This window comes from Aptenodytes patagonicus, chromosome 3 (assembly GCF_965638725.1).
Source record: "Aptenodytes patagonicus chromosome 3, bAptPat1.pri.cur, whole genome shotgun sequence".
Classification (NCBI taxonomy): domain Eukaryota; kingdom Metazoa; phylum Chordata; class Aves; order Sphenisciformes; family Spheniscidae; genus Aptenodytes; species Aptenodytes patagonicus.
This window is the reverse complement of record NC_134951.1, coordinates 36,670,079-36,696,823: the sequence shown is the minus strand read 5'-3', so window position 1 is coordinate 36,696,823 and position 26,745 is coordinate 36,670,079. Positions and strand designations below refer to the sequence as shown.

General features: G+C 39.6%; 1 protein-coding gene across 1 annotated transcript; it reads left to right on the top strand.

The window, feature by feature from the left end:
• Window positions 1-329: 329 nt before the first annotated feature.
• On the top strand, window positions 330-26,346 carry SLC17A5 (solute carrier family 17 member 5). The gene is made up of 11 exons (XM_076333077.1): window positions 330-522; window positions 4,080-4,276; window positions 5,728-5,961; window positions 6,481-6,568; window positions 9,402-9,488; window positions 10,689-10,807; window positions 11,691-11,849; window positions 14,294-14,426; window positions 16,073-16,220; window positions 22,968-23,058; window positions 24,633-26,346. Exons 1-11 carry the CDS (start codon window positions 462-464, stop codon window positions 24,768-24,770), a joined length of 1,455 nt encoding a protein of 484 aa, XP_076189192.1. The 5' UTR covers window positions 330-461; the 3' UTR covers window positions 24,771-26,346.
• Window positions 26,347-26,745: the final 399 nt, after the last annotated feature.

Below are 26,745 nucleotides of genomic sequence, written 5' to 3'. Positions count from 1 at the left end.
GCGGCAGCCACGGAAGCGGCAGGCGGCCCGAGGAAGGGAAGGCGTGATTCGCCCGATGAGATTTGTCCTAAATATGAGGATCTTTTCCCAAAACAGTCGAGACAGGCCGCACAGCGACACCCGCAGTCCGGCTGGCTGTCAGCGTGTCCGTCAGTCCCCGTCACTCAGCCCGCACCGCCCCGCGGGAGGGAGAGAAGGAGCGGCCGCCTTCGCGCCGCAGATGGGCGGGCCGTCGCGGCCCCTGCCCTCACCAAAGATGGTCGTCGGGAGTCGTCCCGCGCTGCCGCTGAGGCTGTTTCCGCCCGCCAGCGCCCGTCACATGACCGCCGGGGGCTGCAGCTGCCGCTGCCCGGCGCCGGCGGGGCAGAGCAGGGCGGGCGAGCCGCGCCGCGCCCGTCCTCTCAGCGGTGGCGGCCGGTGGTCTGGCTCTGGGCGCGCTGCGCGCTGCGGGTGGCAGCGAGATGGAGACCGAGGAGGGAGAGGACCGCACCCCGCTGCTGAAGGAGTCCCAGCCCGGCACGGGTGAGAGGAGCGGGAGACGGCACCGGGGGCAGCTGCCCCGCCGGGCCGTGCCCAGCCGGGCTCCCGCCTCGCTGCGGACCCGCCGGCCCGGGGCCGCGGAGCCCGGCGGCGCCGGGGGGGGGCGGGCCGGGCCGCGGCGCCTCCCCGGCGGCGCCGCACCCCGTGTGTCACGGCGTCGCGTTGCCATGGAGCCGCGGGGCCCGGGCCGAGAGCGTCCCTGTGGGGGCCGGTCCCTCGCCTGCCGCAGCCGTTGCTCGGTGGTGCGCGCGGCCCCCCTGTCAGGGTAACGGCCGCCCCGGGTCTCGCGGCGGCGGCGCCCGTCTCCGCGGCCTCGGGGGCTTCACCTCCCGCCCGCGCCGCTAAATGCGTTTGATCTTGAGGACGCGGCGGTGTCAGAGAGCGTTAGGTTAAACACGGCCCTGCGTCCTGACAGGGATGGGGGCTTTGTCCTCAGCACTGGTGGCGGGGAGCGGGCGTGCAGCCCTGTTACTTAATTCGCGTGTAAAACCTGTCCTTGGCTTGGTGTCTCTTCAGTGAAGACAAGTGGGTAATTCCAGCTTAGATGCCGTCCCAGCTGTTAACGACTGCTGGGGTCCACCGAGGTTATGGCAGAATTTCATTTTAAGACAGAATTTGAGTAAGACTAACTGCTTGTTATGGGAAGTATGGAGAGGAAGGAAGGTGGAAGAAGGTGAGAAGATAATTATAGGAGAGGAGGATCGTTATGGGGTCAGGGCTTAACAACAGAGCTAACATGTTTAGGGGGTTGTCTGTGCTGTTTGGTTTCCCAGAACAGACAAACTATAGAGAGTAAAGTAAGATTTTGAATTTCTTCAGTATGCCATGCAAAAATACTCTAACCTACTTGGGAAATGTATAACTGCAGCAAGAGGGGCTGCTAACAAAATGACTTAAAAGTGCCAGAAAGAGAGAAATTTGAGTTCAAAACGGTTATTAAAGCAATATATTCTTAAGTTTGCACAATGCAGCATGTTCCAGTTGAGGTGGTTCACCTCGCCCACAAAGAAAAATACAGCAGAAGAGCAACTTCCTTTAACTGCCGTGCAACTTGCAGCACAGACCTATTCTTTTAACTGCAATTTAAGAATCTTGTTCAATTATAGCTACAGTATTATAAAACATGCCCCTGAAATCAGAATTAACTATAGATGTAGAACCCAAGACTACCAATCAAGGTAAGACCTTGAACATCATGGTTAGCAGCCTTAAACTTTAGGGGGGGTGAATGTCTGTGTCTCTTTGATTACGGTAATCTCCTGAAGAGGTGGATGACTGAAATGCATCTGGAATCTTCTCGAATCTTCTGTTCTGTTAACTTGATCTAATATTCTCAGGTATTGCGAATGCACTTAGTGGAAAGACAGGGAAGCAATAATTTAGCAGCCATTTGTTTCAGACTTGCAGATCTACATGTTTGTTAGATTTTTATGATAAACTAATTACAGTTCAAAAAAATCTGACATTAGTGATCTTAAGTTCTTGCACATCTGTTTTGTGGAGCTTGCTCTCCAGACAAGGTGTATACTAGTAAGAGGCTTCCAGAGGAAGAGTAATGGATGTTCCAGTTAATCTGCATTTCTAAGGAAGGGTTACTTCATCAGTGTGATATTCAGCCTCTGTTATTATTGTTTAACCCCAGCAAATACAGGCAGTGGAAAGGTTAAATAGCTTTACCTGTAATTATATTCATTGTTATAAATTATATGACTATATGTTTTTCTACTGAAGGCAAACTGCTTTTTAAACAACAATAAAGGACAATGAAGCTGCTTGACTAGTTTTTGTGCACTGAGCACTTCCTACTTTTGGTGCTTATTGTTTTTAAAGTAAGCAATAAAATCTTGGCTGCTCTCCTTCATGACATTTAAAAATCAGATATGCCTCTTTCAAATGCTACTGAGGCAAGACCTGCAATTACAGCAGATCTGGAAGACGTTTTGCATATTTGCACAGTAACCTCACTTATTACTCATTTACTAAATGAACATAGCAAATACAGCCTGTCTGTGTCATTTTAACAACTTGTGCAGCCATAATGAACTTCACATAAGGTTGGTCACGGTTAGAGACTTCAAAAGTGGGAAAGTTCTACTACTTTCATGAAAAATACAGTCTTGCAGAAAGGCTCTGTTGGTGCCCCCACTGAAAAAGACAAAATCACACAGGCTCATTCCTTCTTTAAAGGAGGTTACTGAGAAGGGGAGAGTCTTTAGTTAGCTTGTCCACAGGGCATGTTTTTTGCTTCTTGCTGCAGATCAGAGAATCCAGTCAAGAGACATACTGCAGTAGCAGATGAAGCTCCAGTCAATCCTGTTGTTCGTAGATATACTTGTTCTAGTCATCATTTGAATTCTGAATAGTCAGAGAAAGATGAGATCACTGTAGACTGATGTAATATCTGCAGGTGCTGATCCCCAAACCCTCCCGGAGTTTAAGATGTCCAGGTTATAAAATTTTTTGTTAGCACCATAGTTTCCTCACAACTCCACCCCCAAACTATTTGTAAATTCAGCAGATTCTCCAAGTAGTTTCTCAACAGTTTGACATTTCTCCTCAGTAGGTTCAGATATTCCCAGTTAATAAAGAGTATCTGCAGAGCTGTGAACTCTATTTTGTATAGATACAAAATTTATTGCCACTGGTCATGTGCTGGCCAAGTTACAGCTCAACTCTGATCTGAATCTCCTGGTACTGATGAACGATCTCTGCCAAATGCTCCTGTATACTACTGTAGAAGGGGAATCAATAACCGTGTTACAGTACAAAGTCTGATATCTGGGTTTAAACAGCTGACAGAGTTGACTTAATGCCATAACACAGATTTTATGCTGAATCTAAGACTCATTTTCCTTTGTCAACTTCATTGTTGTATGGTGACTGCAGAAGAGGGGCGTACTGGGCAACTGGGAAACTGTTGCTTTCACAGTGCCACCGCAGTGTTTGCCATTCGCCTTTCTGCTAGTTTTCTCTGTTTGGCAGCTGTCAGCAAATGCATATTCCTTTATAAGCAAACTCATAGAAGGAAAACTTGTCCTAGAAAACAGCCTGGAATCTCAATGACTGTTCTTTAACACTACTTTAAGAGTCTCTGTTTTTTCTTGAATCGTTTTCACATATATGACAGGCTTCCCGTTAATCTTGGGTTTTTTTTTTTTTTAGTGTGAAGTTCTACTTTGAATAAATATTACTGTATTTTGGAGAGGACTTTTGAAACCATGTTTCTAAATCCATTTCCGCAGACCACACACCACACTTCCACTGCAGCCCCTACACTTGTGCGGGTAGCTACCAGTTGTCTAAACCAGAATTACATTTGTTTTGCACATCAATAGAAAAGTGGGCTTTTTCTTTTTTCTACCCGAAGCCTCTACCCCTATTGAATACACCCCTTAAGACTAGAACAATTAGCTTGTTGTCTTACATATGTTTTTCTTACCCATAAATTTCCAAAGTTATTAGTAAAAACTGCTTATCAGTTGTTCTTATTTTTGTTAGGTTCTGTTAAAACAAAAAATTGTCATTTACTCTCATTTCAGTCCCTGCATGCTGCTCAGCTCGCTACAATCTAGCACTACTGGCCTTTTTTGGGTTCTTCCTCCTGTACGCATTACGTGTGAACCTAAGTGTTGCTCTGGTGGATATGGTAGAACCTAACACAAGCTTAACAAAGAATACAACTTCCAACGTGTGTCCAGAGCATTCCTCCACCATAAATGTTCCTCGCAACACAACGGTGAGATCTTAAACATATTGTCCTGTAATGTGGCATGTAAAAGTCTTTTTAATAGAAGTCTGTGATTGATGACTCATGCTTAGGTGGCAAGAGAACAGGCTGCTCTTTACCGGATGGCCTTTTCAGTGGTTCTTTTAAAGCTATTCTGAAAAATAATAGCCTTAAATGACTAGCTAATTTAGAAGTGCTGTGCTCAGGGTCAGGTTTTTCTACGTACATCCTTTCTGCGCTATTCCTTACAAATTGGCTAATCTGACCTTGTAGATCTATTATGACTCACTGTTTTATATGCCAGTGATCAACTGTTACTGTTACATCTGCGTCAGAGCTCACATCACTGTCCATATTTGCCTGTTCTTCATACAGTCTCAATGGCATGAAACTTCATTACAAATTAATATGTAATATTGTTCTCCTCACTTCTTTGATTTCTTTCCCAGATCATGATCCTTATCTTTATATCCTTTATCTCTTACTTCCCTTCCAGTAATCCTTAAAATGCCATTTCTTAACTGAACAGAACTGTTGGATATGAAAAAATGCTTTAAAGAAAAAAAAAAACCACAAGCAAAAAACCACCCAACTTTGTGAATTTGGACTTGCATAGATCTGACCTTATAATTGAAGTTTATTACCGAGCACTCTTGCCGTCTTCCTGCCTTTGTTTTGTTTGCTTGTTTAGAGGTCATTTATTATTTATCACAAGCAAATTATAACTGCAGACTTTATGGGAGGAAGATTCTGTCTCATCACTTCTGTGAAATGTATGCTGCTTATTTAGATGCTCATAAATTGGGCTTTTGGAAGTGCTCCTAAACTTCAGAATCACTTTATTGGGCAACAGTTCATAACTTCTTGCTGACTTCCTTTATAACTTCAGGCTCCTTATCTCGATCATCTTTGGTTTTCTTACTTTGTCCACTAAACTCATCTTCCCTCTGCTGTGCTTATCCCATTCTTCCACCTACCCTTGTGCATCCTGTCCTTGGCTGCTCTCTTTCTTTATATTAAATTCAGGCATCTGCATCTCCTTGTGTGCTTTTCTGTCCATAAATTTTCTGCAGGAAAAGCCATTTTCTAGAGCGTGATAGAATGTCCACACTGTGATACAGAAGTGGGATTCGCACTCATGCAGACTATGTAGTCTGTACTTGTGTCACCTAACCCAAGTTACTCAAAAAAGGATAACTGCTCAAGCACTTACATTCCACATTGTGGGATTTTCATACCTGAGCTAGATATGTCTGGACAGACTGTAAACTACGTGAATTAGCTTTCAGCACAACTTTGACTGCAGTATAGATGTGTAGAGGAAGGAGACCCTAGGGTGGAGGCCATGAAAGATTTGTAATTTAGGTGTAAAGGATGGATCAAAGTTGTATAAAATATGGTCAGAGAAACTGCTATTTTGAACTTACTGCATTTTGGTTGGTTTTTTTTTCTCTTTTTAGGGGGAAAAGTATTCTTGGGATGCTGATACTCAGGGATGGATCCTTGGTTCTTTTTTCTATGGCTATATCATTACTCAGATTCCAGGAGGATATCTTGCAAGCAAAATTGGAGGGAAGCTGTTACTGGGGTTTGGCGTCTTTGGTACCTCTGTATTCACCTTGCTTACTCCCTTAGCTGCAAATTTGGGGGTTGGCTACCTCATAGCTGTCAGAGCCTTGGAAGGACTGGGAGAGGTAATCCTTTTTCTCTATGTAACTTGAATATGTAACTTGAAAATGTATCTGAATACTTTATTAATAAATTGTAGTGATTAGACCCTGTGGGTGTCAGTATGCCGGAGTAGTGTATGGATTGTTTCATTTTGAGTAGCTTAGTTTTAATTTTTTTGAATAATTAAAAAGTTTGCCCAGTATTTTAGCTTAAGCGTTTCATATAAGAAAAAGGTTTTATTTGTAAGGACACTTGAGACAAAGCTAGAATTATCCCTTCTCATTTGTCAGAAACCAGGAGCTCAGAACAGTATTGTTTGTATTCTTGCAGCTTTTCCAATATATACAGAATCAAAAGCAGGAGAAATTAATTCTGCCTACTTACTCTCATGCCTTGCACACTTTTTTTAAAGTGGTTTCTTGCTAAACAAGAAATTAACAGATTGTACTACTGCTTTTTAATGAAATATGCTTTGAAACATGCAAAGTTGAAGGGAGTTCTAAAATTGTTGCATTTCAACAGAATGAAATGTTGTTTTCTAGGGTGTTACCTTCCCAGCTATGCATTCAATGTGGTCTTCTTGGGCTCCTCCACTGGAACGCAGCAAGCTCCTTAGTATTTCATATGCAGGTGAGAAATTCCCACGCTGATAACGGGATTATACATTTTTACTGCAGTAACAGGGAGGATTGACTTAAATCAAAGGGATTTATATTGTAAATTTTAATCAGCATTTAATCTGGAAAGCATAACATTGAATTAAATCTTGCTTTGTATTCATTATCTTCATTTATTCATGGCTCTTATAACTCTGAGAAAAGGTATTGATCTGCAACTAAGTATAAACTTCAGACTAACTTTGGTATAAAGTGGTGCAAAGAGTTACTGTGAAGCTGATTAATAGAAGATACTGTAAATAAAGGAGATTTAGTATCAAGAACAAAAAAGCTGAGGCAGAATCAGGGGATAGAGGTGGTTGGTTAGTTCGGTTTTCTGGGGTTAAGTGTTTTTGGAGGAACTCAAGGAAGAAAACATCCAAGGTCCCAGGTATTGCTGCAAGAGCTCCTTGTCAGAGTCCAGTACTCCCTGACCAGATTCTTTTAGATATTCCACACGTGGAAGGTGTAATGTTTGATATCAATTTTACTTATTTGAAGATAGTTGATGTTACACAGGATTTTTGATTTAGCAGAGTGATACAAAATACATTTGTACTGTGCTTGCAGTATAAGTTAACACTTAGCAAAATATAGCAATTGCAATACACATTTGCATTACTGGTCTTTAATGTGCTCACCATCATGATGCTGGGAATCCCCAGTCGCCAGGAAGGGGTTGAAGGCAGCTCAAGTATGTTTGTTCTCTTAGAAATTCTGTTGTTAGTTGTTTAGTTTTTATACTTTATGTTGCGATGAGCCATGTATTCCCCTCATGCTGGTCTGTCTTAACTCAGTGAGACAGTCACATTTTTAATGAACTCAGGGAGAAACATTTACACCACCAGCTGATCCACTCAACAGTTGATATAGTCAGGTGAGCCACTCAACTGACATAGCTGTTTATCTAAAACAAAGGCCACCCTCTGGTCCCCTTTGTGTTGAGATAAAGTCAGCTTTCTTTGCAACAGCTGTGGTCAGTCACACCCTGTATTATTCCCTGAGCTTCATGGACACATTGCTCTTGCCCATCTCCCCTGAGCCTTCATCTGTTTTAGGGGTTTATTGGTCGGTCACGTTGCTCAATGCAGTATTTGCGGGGCAGGTGAAAAATGTAGCTTTCTAAATTTACTAGTCAGAATTGATATTATTTCTTTGAGGATGACAAATTTTGCATTCACTTAATGAAGTAATAGTTTGTTTTACTCACGCTTGTTAGTATTAATTCTGTTACAGCTTTCTTATTCGATGTGGGTTTCATCAAGAAGACAGGGCTATACCATGTAAACTGCGGCTACAGTTTCTCAAGCAGCTAAGCCAGTCTAGTGGCTCACTTGTGCCAACAGGAACGAAGCCTTAATCCTTTCTTTCTCACACTTCCTCACTTCCTTCCTAGCCAAGTGTCTCATTCCTTCCTTTGTGCTATTTCAGGCACTCATCAGACCCTTCCATGAACCACTTAACCCACCTAATGCAGCAGAAAGCTTTTTCTCTTTTTTTTTTTTGGTATCTGTTTTCTGCCATATTAGTGAGTTAAATCTGCTTTAAAAGAAGTCTTCATGTGAGAGCCAGCACACAAGTTAAGCAGAGAGCACAGAGTTGGGATTGACATCTACTGAATTTAACAATTGGGAGCTTTTAAACTGTCCTTTTGTCTTGTGAAACTATATGCTAGTGTACTAGTGAGAAGAGGCTGTGGCTTTGAACTGCCAATTGTTAGCAGTCATGGATGGATAAGGCATCTTGTGTAAACTTAGCAGAGTGTTTCTTTTTCCCCACGTTTTCATGGTTGGCAGTCATGTGGTCTGTGGTCATGATCATGTTGATTTTCTAAGAGAACATATGATTGAGGTTATATGTAGTTGTTATTATGTTTTATATTTTGCATAAACTATGCGGTTTTTTTGTTCGTGGTTGAAGCTTTCTGCCTCAAATAAAAATTACTGTTTCCATGAAGATGGAATCGAGGCAGGCAGCATATCAACATAATATAATGTTTTCTGAGTTGAGATTAGGTTTGGAGAAGTGATCGTATAGCTAACATTGAGAGACAAGGTCTACTATTTATCACCGATAGAGTTCTTAAGTATGTAAATAATATGGGTTGGGTTTCTGGTTTAGATTTGGGGCGGTGGGGGGAACCTGCTATCCTTTGCAAAATGTATATTGAATTATAAAGTCAAGAATAGTTCTTTCCTGCTTTTGGCTTGTATCTGAACTGGAATCTGCTTATCTTTCCCTTCTTCCTTGCCTGATCCTACACCCTGTCGAATTCAGGGACAGTGGGATTTGAACCTGCTGGTCATATGGATGCCTTCTGGCTCTTGTTTCTAGCATTCCTGTTTCTGTGGAGCTAGTAGCAGTTATGAGAAATGCAAATTGATTATATCAAGTCAGAATATTCCCCCCCTCCCCCCCCCCCCCCAAGTCCTTAATTGTACTGTGGTCAGCGCTCTCGTGTTTTGCAGCAATGCCAGTTGACTAATTTGCATTGTTTTGGATGTACTAGAGCCATCACTTTATTGGAGATGAATGTGCCAAGAATGCCTGTCTTTTATTGCTTTTTGCTTGTAATTTTGGATGCTTAGGGCTTTGTGACTCCGTTTACTTTGAGCTGACAAAGCAGCTTATTGTGCCTGTGTTTCTTTAAGGTGAAATGGCAGCCCTCTAGTGGTGGTGACAAATCTTTTCTGCATGATTTATTACAGAAAAATAAAATAAAGTAACTGTGAAATACCACTTAGTTTAAGGGGCTTATAGGACATTTAATTATTGTTTTTCCACTTGGTTTTGCTTTCTTCTGGTAGGTGCACAGCTGGGAACTGTTGTCTCTCTGCCACTCTCTGGTTTAATTTGCTACTATATGAACTGGGTTTATGTGTTTTACATATTTGGTAAGTGGTTTTTTTAATTATTAAAAGTACAATCCATATTCTTTTTGAAAAGCATGGTATATTATAAAACTTATTTTAAGTTTTAAACATGTGGTTGACATATAGGGTTGCTATTTTATTCCTCCTGGGAAATTGGAGATATTTAAAGCTAAGTAGATTACTCAGTGTGGCTATGTAAGCCTTGCTTCCAATGAGCAAAGCTGTCTCTGAGTTGGACAATAGTTCTTATTTGAAGTGTGAAATTGAGTTAATAACTTTAATCCCAGGAACAAACTTCTACTCTGAATGAAAGAACATGTGAAAAGTTACTGCTGCTTTAAAAGGAAACTGTGTGGAAAATCGCTCTAGTGGTCACAGGAATCCTGAAGGAATGCCCAAAATGCAAGGCATAGCATGTTTATTGTGAGTTATGTTCTAGAAGAAGCTCAAACACAGAAAATATTTTCTAACAGCATGTCATAGATCTAACTGATGTTTTTTATAGGTCTATTTGCATGCCTGAGCCGTTTCGTATTCTGCATGGGGAAGGAGAATCGGAATAAAAGACAAGGGTTACACTTTCCTCAACAAAACCACCTCCAATTTTTGTATAAATAAAATGGGTTCAAATCGAAGAATTGGACAAAATGGAATAAGTTACATTGTTATAGTTACATAAAAGTACAGTTGATTTGGACTGACTATTGAAAAATTACCTTTTTCAAATTACAGTCCTGGGGTTTGGCTTAAAAAAGAAAAGGAGAACTGGTACATCAGTTAAGCTGTATGTAGTGATATTCTGTGTATGTGCACAAAGTATTTTTTGTGATTAATGTGATGATTTCCCCCCCCCCCCCCCCCCTCTGGTTGAGCCATATCCTTTGTGGCTGTTCCATGTGACTGATAAAAATACAATATATATGTGTATGCAATTTTCTTGCTGTATGAGGCACTTCCAAGAGGAAGAGGAAAAAAAAAAAACAAACCCACAAAAAAACACTTTCCTGCTTAGTCCTCTTTGTTTATTACCTCTAAATGTGCATTGTTAAACCACTTTGGGGAACTACTGTTTGTAAGTAGATAGAACAATAATGTTCATTAAAATTATATTAGAGTATTTGGAAAAAACTTCTAACTAAATCATCTGAGAGTGTTATTCACTGGGTATAATTGCTTATGTTTTTAGTTCTATCTCTTTACCCATCTTTTCCCAACAAATAGGTACACTTGGCGTGTTATGGTTCTTCTTCTGGATGTGGTTGGTTAGTGATACACCAGAAACTCACAGGAGCATTTCACATGCTGAAAGAGAATATATACTCTCTTCTCTAAAAGATCAGGTACAGCACTTTAGTATAGTCATACTTACTTAAGTAAGAACATAAACCACAAATATTGTGATTAGCATCATGCTCTGTTGATGTCTAGAGAAACATCCTTAATCTGAGATAGAGGCAGAATTTGTCAAACAAAAAATTAAGAATACAGTGCAGTTGTATAAGTGAGAAACAATTGGTAATCGGACAAAGCATTTGTAATAATGCCTTTTGTCACAGACGTTGTTGCGATGCTTTTTAAATAAAAAGCTCAAGTCTATCACTTCTCTTTAAACTAGATCCAGAACTGTATAACGTCTTTAAACTTCACAATACAACATTTTACAACTTTTTTTCAATGTGTCTTCTAGAGTAAGAGAGAGATCACTGTTTGCAGAGAAAACATTTTGAAAACGCTAATGAGCCAGTTCCTAAAGTGCATAAGAATTTCTTCCTGTGACTGGGGATATGTATTTACAACCTGTGAAGCTGGCTGAGTGACCAAAGTTAATATCTAGGATTGAGTAGGAAAGATTCAGCTAAATAAACACGAGGGGTGACTTTAAATATTTAATCATTTATAGTAAAAGCAGGAGGCAACAAATCTCAACAAGGGAAGGCATACTTTTGGAAATTCTGATTACAAAACATAATAGTAATTGGTTTACTTTGCAATAGTAAACAACAGAGCAGTAACATACATTAGGTTACCTTCAGTGAGAACTGAACACAGTAATTCATTCATTGCTGATGACTTGCATCTATCAACTGAGACTCATTTTGTGCTCTTCGGAATGAATGATCAGCCTAGATTTGGGTAGGATCAAAACACTGTATCTAGTAAATGTTCATGTTGATGTTCTGATCACTCTTTCTCTTCCCTTTTTCTCTGCCTCCTGCTTGCTAGCTTTCTACACAGAAATCTGTTCCTTGGAGACCTATACTGGAGTCCCTTCCGCTCTGGGCTATTGTTGTGGCACACTTCTCTTATAATTGGACTTTCTATACACTTCTTACGCTCTTGCCCACATACATGAAGGAGATCCTGCGGTTTGATGCACAGGAGGTGAGATAAATAAAAATACAGTCACTTTCTTCTGAATTAAAGAAATGAAATAACAGAAACCTTCCCTGCTGTTTAGAATATAGAGGAACCTGTTTAAGAACCTTGGAATGTAAACGTATAGCTGGGAAATGGTAAAATAAATCCCCACAATTAAGCGGATGCATCGAAAATGTTGCCTGCCTTGTTATTTCCACTTTTTTTCAGGACTTATTTGACATTTAGTTTAATGCTAGCTTTCGAGCTCGTTTTCCTGGTTCAAGATGCATGTTACCCATGTTTAACTGCTGATTTAAAACAGTAACTATAAAAATATTTTTCTGTTATATGGTTTGTATGATTGCTTCAGATTTTATAGCTTGTTTTATGGCTTCTGAAATACTGTCTACTTTTCTTTGCTCACTTATAAAGGAGAACATTTCCAGGTAAAGAAAAATAAAACTAAGGAAATCATTGGACAAGTGGCATTTTTGAAAGTATTTTAAGGGGCGGGGGCAGGGAAGGGGTGGGGAGGAGCTTCAGTCTGATTGGATCCCTTTCCAAATTGTCACTTTCTTTCCTTTCCTCAATAAGCAGCAGAGTTAAAATACCTTTTTTTAGTAAGGTAAATAGGATGAAACAAAACCATAGACTTAAGGTCCAGAAATAGTGCTTTTCAAGGAAATTTTTAAAAATGAAATTATTTATCAGGGAAAAATTGCAGGGGTGGAACATTCTTATTTATAGCAATTACTTGACTGTACTGTTCTTTCTTTAATGAGAAAGTTTCGGTGATAGCATAGTTTAGTTGGAGAGCTGGTTCAGCTCAAGTAAAAAGGCACTCAGAAATTTCAAGAAGTTTAGCTTAGTCTTTTCCTGGTTTAACACATGAGACTTGGTTAGAGCAGACTGAAGATGCACGCCGTGCAAGAAAGAGGTGATGCCAGCAATCTTGGGAGGAAAATATGGGGAATATCAGCATTAGAAGAGAAGGTTGCAGTAGGGCAAGCTGGAAAAAACTAGCTGAAGCTGCTGGTTGGGTTCCTTATTATGCCTCTTGAGGGAATACATGCGTAAACATCTATGAAAGTAATTTGCTACAACAGCCCTTGATTACGTGTTTTATAAAACGCCATTGCATTAAATGCTAACAGGTTCTGCTGTGAAGTGGTTTCCTATGTCGCTGGGTTATGTTTCTTCTTTTTGGAGTGTCTTTAGAGTACTGACTGTTGTGAAGATTAAAAAAAAGAAAAGAAAAGAAAAAGCTTGCATAATAGTGTTGGACTAACTTTGTTGCCACATATTTAGATGGAAATTGCATCACTGTTTAAAATATTATACAGTTGCTACAGTATAGTCCCAGTTTCCATCCTATAATAAAGGGATTGGTTAAAAATAATGCTGTGTCTTTGAACAGTGCTTCAAAAGAAGTTGTTTTTTTATTACTGAGACTATCTTCTATTTTTCAAAACTTTACTTACTGCTTTTGAAAGCTGAGCATTGAAACCCAACAGGCAGCATGTTTGAGTGCTGATAGAGTGGATTTCAGGTGGGGATGTGTTTCTGGTCTCATTTCAAATTAAATTTCCCAGGAAAGCTTTCACTTCTTTGACAAATACACATTTTATAGTAGTGTATAACTGTTGGAGTATTTCTATTCAATAGCTATCCAAGTACCTCTTTTTAATCACAGATTAGGTCAAATTATAGCTCTGTTATCAGTGATTATCTGTAATTGTATGGAAAGGCTGTAAACTTACGCAGTTTAGTAGTACCTTTTGTTTCCCCTCATCAGAAAAACATGCAGACTCAGGCAGAAGTCTCTAAACAGCTCTTGTTTAAAGTAATGGGAGTTAACAGGTGACTTCAGTGTAAGTAATGTCAGGTCCTGAATAATGGCTTTGCTTTGGGATCATAGGATGTCCAGCCTGGATCTAATGAAAGTCCTAGTTCTGTATCTTGTCTCTGATTACAGCCAGCATCAGATGTGGGATAATGTAATGTTGAAGAGTTGTACTAGTACAAAACCCTGAGATTCCATATAGCTTTCAAAATTCTGAATAATATTTACAGCTTCCACTTACTTGAGTAACTCACTCAATAGCCTGTCCTACTTGAAATTGGTGTTTCTGGAAACTTGCATGACCAGCTTAATGTCCACAAAATACCTTCATGTACAGTTTTCTTTTTCCTGAACCCAGTTGCTGATTTAACCTTTGAGTTTTTGGTCTGGCTGCATTGGCAGTTATGGATTGAGATGCAATGGAGAGTTTACACATTGGTAGCTTCAAAATGCTTTGCTTTTTCTATCCCTAGGTTTCTCTTTTATGGTAATACCAAAAAGTTATGCGGATGGATGGTTTTGACACCTCTGGTTCAGTCTCTGTTAATGCTCCAGCACAAATGATTTTTCAGCATATTGAATTGTCATTTCAGTGTTTTAACTGTCTTTTTTATCTTCTTAACAGAATGGTTTTTTATCTGCCCTACCTTATTTTGGCTGCTGGTTATGTATAATTCTGTCTGGGCAAATTGCTGATTATTTACGGGAAAAACAGAACTTGTCCACTGTTTGTGTTCGCAAATCTTTTACCCTAATAGGTAGGTGCAAGTATCATCTCTCTTTGGAACCTATCATAGTATCAACCTGGGACAAATGAAGGGTTTGGCAGAGTAGTGTGACATTCTGCTGTGAGATTAGGCAGGGTTGTGCATGGCTTGAGAGGAGCAGCTTTATTTGTACATTAATTTGTCGAGAGTAAATCCTATCTTTTTCCATAAAAAAGTAGGCCTATTGGATAAGAGATTGCCAAAAGCTTTGTTTAGGTCAAGATACATCATTCTTACAAGCAAACTGATTAAATAAATGGTCAGGTAGAACCACCATTAAAGTGGTGATAATTGCTTGACAGAATGATACCTTGTGAAGGGCTTTCTCAAACTGAGACAGAATATTGTTCTGCACGAGCCTATTCCCAACCCTGTGTTGTTCAGTGTTTTCATTATTTAAGACTTAAGTAACTGAATAGGAATACACTTGCAAAATTTACAGTTGTTACCAGGGTAGAAGAATGCAAAATGGTCTTGACTAATTAGAAGGAGAGATGATATCAAATCACCAAGAGATCAACAAGATCAGGTCTTTAACGAATACAGGTAAGAGGCTGTATTTAGGAAGAAGTCGATTGCTGATTAAAAGAGGGGGCAGGGGAAAGAAGGGGAAAAAAAAAAGAGATTAGGCACAGGATCCACACAAGTTGCAGCCTGCTTGATGTACGCCCATCATTGCTGCCTTCTCAATTCTGCTGATTCAATTGCTTTCTTTAAAGCAGCTCTTACAATAAACTCTCAAGCATTTTTTTTTTTTATTTTAAGCCTACACCATTTTGGTGATACAGTTTACTGCAAGGCCTCATACCCAAGTATATATAACTGAGGGGGAAACATGCTGTTGTGTTAGGAAAAGTGGGACTGTTAGGTTGGCTTCATCAACAAAAGCATGTACTTGGAGCTGTTTACAGAGATCATGATGGGGTCATGTAAATGGGCTCTGGTACTGGGCAATGGGTACCAAGTTGACTGCAGACGGGAAGCAGCATGCACTAGCTCATGGTGGCTACTAAGCTGTTTCCAGTACCTGATGTAAAAACTCTAAAGCTAGTCTGGGTTCTCTAAATTGTACAGCAGGCTCCTGTATAGATATGCCAGATGTTCAGATCTTGTAAACATGAAATAAAACTCATTCTAGAAGGTGCCTGCAAGAGAAATATGCATATATACCTATATATATGTATGTACTTGTATGAACTCTTCCAGCTCTACTTTATTATGATCTGCAGAAGTCAGTGTTTGTTCCTGAAACCTGGAGAGTTAAATGGGAATTTCTTTGCAGTGCACTGTTCACCTACCAGTGTCAGTGCAGCTTCTATTTATAACAATAAATAACATTAATTAGTGAAGTCACTTTCAGTATATGTTGTTTTTTTGCTGATTTTTTTATCTAGCCGAAGTTTGTTCTTTGCAGCTAGAGTGGGATTTTTCTGGTCTGGCTACCGTTTTCTGAGGCAGCAACAGGTTTGCAACTCATCTGCTCTTCCTTACAGGCCCACTGTAATGCATGTAGTGCAGTGCTTGATTCTGTACACTGGGTGGTGGTGGAAGTTGTATAGAAAATGTATACACAGCTTAGAGCCTTTTAATGTCTCTCATGTTAAAAGTCCATTGATTCTAAGATTTCTGTCTTAAAGGAATGATTGGACCTGCGGTGTTCTTAGTAGCAGCTGGTTTCATAGGCTGCAACTATGCACTGGCTGTTGCATTTGTGACCATATCAACAACACTAGGAGGATTTTGCACATCTGGCTACAGCATCAACCATCTGGACATAGCACCTTCGTAAGTATTGCTGAAGCTATTGTTAGTGCATGTGATACATTTATGACCACTTTTTTTTTTGTATTGCTAGGGTGCCAGGGAGATTTAGCTATGGACCATGCGCTGTACAGACCTGGAATGTAAACACTGACAGTGACTCAGGTTTACAGTTTTAAGCACTGTATCTGGAAAAAGTGCAAGTTTGGCAGAGGATATCATATGAACAACAGTTTAGAATAATTCCATTTTAGATCCTGCAGTAATAAACTATATAATTACAGGAATTCTATTTAGTAGATTTTTGTCCTATTTGATTCATGATCTTAATAGGACAGTGTTTTTGGAACAGCACAATACAATTACGTGTTTCACTCTTTTAAACTTTTCCATCAGAGCTATCAGCCTTTAGCATGAACATTACCATATTTAAGCACTGTGATACAGGCAAATTATTTGTATTTGAAAAACATTCTATACACTGGTATCAAAATCTTGTTATGAGTAGGTGACCTGTTATCAGTAGGTGACAAATCAGATATGTACAATTGCCCTTAAATTACTAACTTTTAAGAATGGAAAGTTATATTTCAGGCTGTAATTTCTCCAATGTGTTACAAATTCAGAATCTGACAGATCCATCAGTTTCCTGAAGAGCATGGATGTATGTGTATTCTTTTGAAAGTCCACATAAGCATTCTTTGCACTGGTAAAAGTCAAGTACTTTGCTTTGTCATTCATTTACCTGTTTGCGGTAGCACTTAGATATGAGCAGGGTCAAATGACTTTATGACCAAAGAAGAGAGTGTTTCTGTACTAATGTGTAAAATGAGAAGAGTTTAAGTGTAAGTGAAGAGGGGTAAAAAACATTTTGTAGAAATGTTACCTAGAAAAAAATTCTTAAGATCTGGGCAACTTATATGGGAGACCTCAGGTCCAAATTGAAGGTGGTATCCAGGCTTTGGCAGTTGGAAGGATGGTGGTCATGTCCACGATGACAGACAAGTTTTGACTTAACAGATGGATATGTGTCGTGGTTTAACTTCAGTCGGCAACTAAGCACCACGCAGCCGCTCGCTCACTCCCCCCCACCCGGTGGGATGGGGGAGAGAATTGGAAGAGCACAAGTTAGAAAAACTCGTGGGTTGAGATAAAAACAGTTTAATAATTGAAATAAAATGATAATAATAATAATATGATAATAATAATAATAATAATACACAAAGCAAGTGATGCACAGTACAATTGCTCACCACCCGCCGACCGATGCCCAGCCAGTCCCCGAGCAGCGGCCCCCCCGGCCAGCTTTCCCCAGTTTATGTACTGAGCATGACGTCACATGGTATGGAATGTCCCTTTGGCCAGTTTGGCTGTGCCCCCTCCCAGCTTCTTGTGCACCTCCAGCCTTCTCAGTCGGTAGAACATGGGAAGCTGAAAAGTCCTTGGCTAGTGTAAGCATTACCTAGCAACAACTAAAACATGGGTGCGTTATCAACTTTGTTCTCATCCTAAATCCAAAACACTGTACCAGCTACTAGAAAAGAAATTAACTCTATCCCTGCCGAAACCAGGACAATATGAAATAGTGGGAGCCCAATTAATCTTGGCAGGTGAGATTAGGTAGCAAGCAAGAGGGAAGGTGTCAGTGGCCAGCTATAAACGGCTTGTACTATGAATTGAATATGAAAGTAAGAAGAATAGCTTCTGTGATGCACTTTGTTTTAAATCAAGTAGAATTATGAATTTAGAAGATGTAGTTAAAGCAGTGCATCTGGAGTATTTTGGGGCCATTATACAACTTCTGTTTCAAGCTTAGCTTTGCAGAACTACAACAGATATTTTCCTAAAAATGTAAAACGTTGGCTAGGAGTTGGAGTTATTTTATGTCTCCGTGTTTAAAAATACAAAACATAAGCATTAATGTCAAAAGACATTACTCCTGTAGGTTATTTAATGGCAGAACTTGGATATCTGTGCAGTTTTGATTTGCGTCCTTTTCTCTGTGCATCACAAATTAGTCTTTGTGTCATTGTAATATTCCCCTGCACAGGACCTTTTCTTCACTCAGTGCACAGGATGGATCCTGCTCTAGAAACGACTTAGCGTTGCATAGAAAGGGAGACCCGCATTCATTCCTAAACTCTCTACCTCATAGCTGTAGTAGTTGGAGAGCACATAATGGCTGAGCCAGGGCATTACAGGAGAAAAGAAGGGTCACATTTAAGGTAGCTGAACGTTGTTCTTGGGAATTCAGTCCTTTCAGTGCTCTGCCACAGAGTTTGCATGTGGTAAGTCAGTTGCATCAGACTCTAGTGCGATCTTCTGTGAGAACCGTGTTCATACCCTCTGGCTTTAGGAATCTGGACTCTTAAGAGCTCTTTGGTTACAAAGTGTGATGGGAACTTCTTGAGGCTGGTTCAGACTACCATAATATGTAAAGAGAGTCTGCAGCAGCTGGAGTCCAAACTTAAACATCTCAGCTGAGAAGCTAGTGTTGGATCCGGTGAGATTAATTGAGGGTTAGCTGATTTATTGCTTGTTTTCGTATGCCTCTTCAAACTATTAAGTTCTGGTTTGCAAAAATGGTATTACTCTGAGTGCAGACAGAAGTCAGTGGAGCTGTGCTTTGAATATATGAACAATGCTGTTTAAATACTCTTAGAATGAGATCCTGGGGATCTCAAATCAAGCATCCAGTAGGCACATACATTCTTTGCCTATGTTTTAGATTCCTATCTATAGGATGGGTTTCACGTTGTCCCCTCCATCTCTCGAGTGTTGTGAAAATAAACTAGTATCGTGAAGAGTTCTACTGGAAAGTGTTTGGGATCATTAAAATTCTACTTGCAACAGCGGAATAGTATGCAGAAAGTAAGGCTTGGGTCTGTGCATTGAGCAAGTGAAGTGAAACAAAATATTAAATGGTGCTCATTAAGTAAGTACAATTCATCCTGTCCACTGAGTGCAACACAGCTGTCACAGGAAAAAGGAAACTGCGCAACTGCGGTGTGTGCCTCTGTGAGGCATATGCACAAGGAACTTCTGTATGCAGGTGACAGCTGAGGTTTCCAGAACTAGGATGTTGTGTGTGTTTTCTAATTTGAGAGATACTTCACTTCGTGTTTCTAATGTGTTTATTTCAAGGGTGAATTTGTATATGACAGTATACAGAGTATTTTAGGTGTTGAAAAAAGCCACAAGAAAAAAATCATGTGGCATGACGCTTCACCACATGAACTGCTGCTGATCCTTCTGACCAAGTCCCACTCTATTCTTCCTACCCTCAACAAAGTCCTGCTTTTATTCCCTTTGCATTTAAACCATAGAAGTTCCTCTAGCCCTTCTTTCCTCTCAGATAGGCTGAAGGGAGCATACTGATTATGAGTGCAGGAGAGGCAGGTGTCTTGCTGATAGTTCAGGAACTTTGGCCTGGCATTGCCTCTAGAGACGAATGGCCGCATATGTGGGAAAACTTTCCTGGATGGGAACATGGTCAGAGCGGATGCTATTTTATTGAAATCAGTGATTCGCTATTCAGCATATGCATGCTTTAATTCAGGGTAAATCTGTCCAAATGGAGACAGAGAGGGAAAAGGGCATGTTCTTGTAACAAAGGTCATAGGAAAAAATAAAAAAATCTTTAAATACAGTGTACTGGTTTTGGCTGGCATAGAGTTAATTTTCTTCATAGTGGCTAGTATGGGGCTATGTTTTGGATTTGTGCTGAAAACAGTGTTGATAATGTAGACATGTTTTTGTTACTGCTGAGCAGTACTTACACAGAGTCGAGGCCTTTTCCGCTTCTCACCCCACCCCACCAGCGAGTAAGCTGGGGGTGCACAAGAAGTTGGGAGGGGACACGGCTGGGACAGCTGACCCCAACTGACCAAAGGGATATTCCACACCATATGCATATGACATCATGCTCAGCATATAAAGCTGGAGGAAAAACAAGGAAGGGGGGGATGTTCAGAGTGATGGCATTTGTCTTCCCAAGTAACCGTTACGCGTGATGGAGCCCTGCTTCCCTGGAGATGGCTGAACACCTGCCTGCCGATGGGAAGTGGTGAATGAATTCTTTGTTTTGCTTTGCTTGCGTGCATGGCTTTTGCTTTACCTATTAAACTGTCTTTATCTCAACCCATGGGTTTTCTCACTTTTACTTTCCCAATTCTCTCCCCCATCCCACCGGGGAGGGGAGTGAGCGAGCGGCTGTGTGGTGCTTAGTTGCTGGCTGGGGTTAAACCATGACATACAGAAATACAAAAACATCTAAGATGGGGGGGAAAAGAAGCCTTTTTTTCACCTCCTACATAACTTTTTGTGACTGTCTGAACTGGCCAAGGCAGACATTCACAATTTCAAGGAAATGCTTGACATAATTGTAGAAATCTGAAAACGGGGTCTGCATAAAATTGGGAAGGAAACCTCTGTTAAGAGTTTACTCAGAGCTCAATTTTTTATTTTTTTTTTAATTTACTGAAAGATATTAGAATAACCAGAAGTGATTCAAAGAAGTTTCAAAATGCACTTAAATGCCCATTTTAATTGGTTAGAAGTGTGCTGACTAGAATAACAAAGGGTCCCTTGTTGCTACTAAAACTTGCATTATACCAAAGAAATAATGATTATATTCACAGAAAAAAGTCAATGAAAATACTGATACTGAAGGAAAAACAATATTTGCTATGTATTTTTTGTTTCTAACATGTATTTATTATGCCATCAATGTATTGAATTGGGGGAGGGTTGGGACAGGAGGGTGACAAGATTGTTCTTGTGGGGAAAATGTATTCTATTCTAGCTTTTTTAATCTACATCAATACGTTGCCATGATTACAATTTTTAGTATTGCTGTTACCATGAGCCCTCGTAATATTGCCATGGCTCTGTTACACACTAAACACTTCACAGATCTGTTTTTTTACTCTTGATTTTACTACATAACTGCTCTGCAAGTCGATTTGCATTTGGTTATCCCCACTATGCCGTAAGAACCTGACCAACAGCTTACTATTAGTCTTGCTCTACAGTCGTGTCACTTTTTGCTTTCCCATTTCATGTGGGAGTCTCCACTGTGCTGAGGGAGTGGCATAGCAGTTATCTGCATCAAACAGCGAGCGTTATCAAGAATGTACCCTATGTCAGAAACACTGGGCATAACCAGAGGCATTTAGCCAGCAATTGATTGCCAAAGATCTTTGGCAACCAGGGAAACTATTAACCTATGTTTAGTTTTGAAAGTGTGTGTTAGCAGTATTGTAGTGCTTAAATGTGTTGAAGACAAAATGCATTTGGTTCTACTTAAAGACATTAAATGGAGTTTTGCTATATGTGCTTATCTGCCTACAGTGCTTACTTTCACATTCAGCTTCGTAAAGGCGTATTAGTTCTTAAACACTTTCTGAGATAAGACTACATGCTACATTTATAAGAAATAAGGATTGTTTTAACTAAGGCATTGGAGCTCAGTCTAAAATACGTTGCCACGCTTTAACTGATATGTAGTGTTGACTTTAAAGAAAAAATCAGCTAGTAGGCTAGATAATTGATTCTCTTTCTCAGGAAAAAACACGTTTTTTTAATATCGTTGGACTGGATACACATATCACAACCTTCTGTAACAATGCTGGATGGTTGAATTCTCCTGTTTTGATAAATAAAATGTCACTGGGAGAGAGCTCCTTTCTCCTGTGGTAAACTGCAACTATTGGTATTTTGTATGATTCTTCAGCCAGCAAATCCACCTTGAAAATCTGAACCGCACGGACCTGTGCTCTGGTGGCTGGAAGGTCGAGCTCTGTTGTAGAATGTCTAGCTCTTATTTCTCTTCAGTCTCTCTCACAAGTCTGTGCTTGTGGTACAGTTTCAAACATGATCTTTCGGTATTGCAACACTCCTATGGGAGAGATCTTTAATTGCCTAGAGATGAGGTGCTGAGACTCAGAAATTAAGCAAGTTACCAGCTTTTCCCAGCAAGTTTTTATGGCCGCTGGTGCACATGCATGCACGTGTGTGTGGTAGAGCAACACGTTCATGGAACAGGAAGCCTCAGAATGGAGCTGCAGGAATGGCAACCACCAGAACTGGTTAAGTCAGACCCATTTCCCATTGGCCTTGATCCACAAAAAGCTGAAGGGAAGGACTGCCGCAGTGCTCTGAATTCAGGTCTTTGAAACATACTCTCTGTAGTGTAAGTGGGGATATCCATCCGCACTGGTGATATTGCTTTCTCGGCAGACACTTTTTAGCAACGATACCTGAACCAACTCTTACTGTTGCCAAACAGCACTCTGTCATACTCCTTGTTGCCTTTCCACTTCAAGGCATGCCATGTTTCTTTTCTAACTTCTCCGATGGATCCATTCCAGACAGTTTGATTGTGGCTTAGCAAAGGGGATGTGGGTTTGGATAATGGATCGTGGGCAAAGCAAAATTATTAAAGTAATTTAAGTTAAATTCCATAACTAGCCTCTGGAAAATAGAGACGTATAGAATCATTTAGGTTGGAAAGGACCTTTAAGATCATCGAGTCCAACTGTTAACCTAATGCTGCTAAGTCCACCACTAAACCATGTCCCTAAAAATGTATGTACCAAGTTGTCAGTGAGTTGTTACTAGAATAAAAACAAGTCATTCCCACTGGAATATTTGTGTTTTAATTTTTCTGTGTGACCAAGATGAGGCCTATGTGATCAGGTTAGGCAAAATTGTTTCCATGACTGATAAGCAGGATAAGTTGATAGGCAGTGTTAACAATTTCTCTTGCAGGTATGCGGGAATTCTCCTTGGGATCACAAATTCTTTTGCTACTATCCCAGGAATGGTGGGGCCAGTTATTGCCAAGAACCTCACTCATAATGTAAGTCTGCTTACTATTTTTTCAGTTGTTATATTTTTATCTCCATTGAATGGAAATTCTGTCTTCTCAAGTCTGCAGTCATTAAATGAAATCTGGGTTACACACGTAAGTCGTACTGTTCCATTGCTGTGAATTACTTAATTCCTAGCCTTTATTCTCCTGATTCTGATCAGGAAAATAAAGGTAAAATGGAAGACCTGTGTAGGACTTTAAAATTTTAGTGACGTACCCCTTATATTGTCTAGGAATAAAATTAATATGTTTTTATCACAGTAAAACTCTGTTAAAATGCCAACTAGATGAGACAGTTGTGGTATTATTTTGGCAAATTAAGACAAGTTCTTACTTGTTTTTTTTTTAAATCAGTCTCTCATGTGAGGTGTTGAGTTGTAAGGTCAGCATTTGTTAGATGAGTGAGAAACGAGATTCAAATGTGTGGTTTTTATAATGCATCCCTTTGTATGTACATTACAGGATTAGGACATTCTAAGCTGCGTTAGTTTCACAAGACACCTAACTTGAACAGTGTTAGATCTGATGTCCAAGATGATTTAGTCAAAGGGTGATTTGGAGTAGAAAAAGTGAGCGAGTTGTTGTTTGATTCTCCCCCCCCCCCCCCAAATCAACTGTATAAATTACTCTAAAATCTTTTAAGAAAGGAAGATGGGAGGAGTAAGTTTATTGATACAGTTGACTTTTTGGAGTTGGTGATCACTCCAATGATTTCCTTAAAAATAATGTGAAAATATTCATTAATACATGAATCCAAACAAATTAGTTCTTCCAGACATCTTAACAAATGGGATTTTTTATTTTGTTTGGTTTGGTTTTTTTTTCCCCCCATACTAATGTACTGTTCTGGTATTATTCTGGCTTTGTAGTAAAATCATTTACAGGTTTGTTACAGTAGTCATCTGGAACTAAAAACAAAAAAAAGGCAAAAAAAAAGCCTTAAGACACCTACAGATATTACTTCTTTATTTAAAAAGAAGAAAAAAAAAACCCAAAACCCAAACAAACCACAGTTCTTTGCTACCCATGTCTTAAGGCCTTTCTTAAATACCGGAGTTTAGAGGATTCCTCTTGAAATCTGAGTAAAGGTAGCTACCTTGTTTGGGCTAAAAAGCTTATGATTCTGGAATATCCACATAGTAGTCATTAAGAATAGCTTACTGCATAGTGCAGAGCACTACAGCTCTTGGATCACCTGACTTGAAAGCAAGGTAGTGTTTCCCCCTACAGTAACATTCTCTGTGAGTTTGTGTAGCCTTCGTGCAAATGTGAATTTTGATATGAAGGTTCTGCATCTCAGATGACAAACTGATCCAGACAGTCTAATGCAATTCTGATAGGACTATCTGTGTAAGCTGTATTATTAAACTGAAGTTGACTACACTGATGACTTGATCTTTTATGTTTATAATGCTTTTATGTTGATATGAAATCATGCTGAATAGCATTTACGTTTAAATAGGCAAGGCATGCAGTGTTGGTTTTAAAATTACTTTTTCTTGAGTGTGGAGCTGCAAATTGACTGAATCTTTTTTTTTTTCTTTCTTTCCTCCTTTTGACAGAATACTGTGGGAGAATGGCAGACTGTTTTCTATATTGCTGCTTCTATTAATCTATTTGGAGCGATTTTCTTTGCATTATTTGCAAGTGGAGAAGTTCAGGACTGGGCAGTCAGTGGATATCACTTGCATAGAAACTGAAGGAGATGTTGAAATACCAAAGCTGTGCTGAATCCCAATGTGCTAGAATTATGTGACCGGAAAAGTGCCTTCCCTACTGATGCCTAGGAGTCTTCAGAGCTTTTCAGTTAAACTATTTTATCTGTATATCTTTTGTACTGAAAATCATTTGACAGCATATGTGTGCTATTTCCTAACAAGAAACTACTTGGATTAAATATAATAGTTTCATGCTAGGACTTGATATCAAATATATGATCAGAGACAACATTTTAAATTGGTGTGCTAGGCTCCAATTCTTTCCAGTTTTTAATTAATATTTTCTGAATTAATGTGTAGGCAGATGTTTGTTGATACTGAAATGAGAGGAAAAAGCGAAGTGATTATATAGCACTGTAAGGAGGAATGGCATGCAAAGAATTGTACCCAAAAGTGTTTTGATTTCCATGATGAGATTGATAGGGTTTTTGCTGTTTGAAAGTCTAGAAGAGCTCTAGTTTTCTACAATCTTTTATAATGCTTTTATTTTGTCAGTGTTTTAATTGATGTCTAAGAAATGCACACATGATTTTATTCTATTTTACGCACAAGTTTTCAATATATAAACATTCCCTGTTTCATGAATACAGCTTCACAACTGATACAGAGCAATGAGGAAGTACAATGTACCGTTGTGACTGACAGAATAAGCCATGTGTAACTGTTCTCTGTGGTGCAGGGTTTTTAAATAGGCCTTATTTTTATTCATCTGTGCAAAGAAGCAGCAGTGCAACTCTGTGGTTTAAATCTAGGCAGTGTGCAAGAGTGAACTAGAAATAGAGTATCTGCATGCTTACCTTAAAATAACTTTCAGTTTGGCAGTTCATTTTTTGTCTCTTTAAATAAATGCAGTTGAAGTCTTTCCTCTTGTATGTAGATGTATTTGTCAGCTTGTCAGTGTAAACGCAATAAAATAAGGCCAGCGTAGGGAATAATGAGGAAAATCAGTTCTCTTCTCTAACAGCCTTGTTTGTTAGTTAGATAAAAGTAAGAGTAAAAAAGAACTAGTGCAATAACCTGATGCTGTTAGTCTCCTATCAACATAGAATTTGACACTCAAGAGCATCCTTTGCACAACATGCAATTAAATGCCACACAATAGGATTAAATGAAGTCTATGAAAACAGTGGCCTTGTTGAGACCAAATGGCTGAATAATCTTGTAGTCACAATGCAAAGGAAAATTCCTGTGCCAAAGATTCCTGGATTGGAGCAATTAGGTAAAAAGAAAAATCACTGGGCTCCGGGTTTTTCATTTACCACCAATCCAAAAGAAAAGCCCAGTACTAAAGCTGCTCCAGTGGAGCCTACCTTCCTTCATTTCTGGGAAATGGCATCTGCCTCTTCTTAGCTTTAAGAGCCATTTTGTTTTGACCTTCCTTGAAGTGTCATGTTCTCTGATGGTGGAACTGTGTTTAAATCTGTGTTTGTGTCTGCGGCATTTCCACAATAAACAGTGTGAAGTTCAGATTAAATTAGTAGTTGTTCAGTGGGAGTATGTTAAATCTATATTGTGTCTTCAGTGTTTCCACAATAAATGGAATGAATAGTTACATGTGCATCTGTTGTTGAAAATTACTATCTCCCTGAAGTTAGAACACCATTCTCAAAGTATGCTGAACAAGATTGGTGACTGGATTAAGGGATGGTTAATATTGTCCTGGAAAATTTACTTGCTTCAGAAGTTTCTTGTCTAGCTTTACAGGTGAGTACTATCTTCTACCTGACACTGTATTACAAGGAATAATTTCACTTAATGTTTATGGAAATTTGTACTCTTTCAGTAGCCTTGGTTAAAAAGGAGGGGGGAAAAAAGTTCCAAAAAATAAAAAAAAGTTTCTGGATATAGATTAAGTTAATTTATGCTTTTTCTTTCCTAGAGATCACAGGGGGGGCAACATATGGACAGGGTTGATATTTTGCCTGTTCTGAAGTTGGAAACTTCAGCTTCCCATGCT

Bases quoted from the DNA above. Each gene is read 5' to 3' on its own strand.
- SLC17A5 (XM_076333077.1), top strand. From the start codon at position 462: ATGGAGACCGAGGAGGGAGAGGACCGCACCCCGCTGCTGAAGGAGTCC. The intron at 5,962-6,480 runs GTAATCCTTTTT...GTTGTTTTCTAG, and splicing joins CCTTGGAAGGACTGGGAGAG to GGTGTTACCTTCCCAGCTAT. The intron at 16,221-22,967 runs GTAAGTATTGCT...TTTCTCTTGCAG, and splicing joins CATCTGGACATAGCACCTTC to GTATGCGGGAATTCTCCTTG.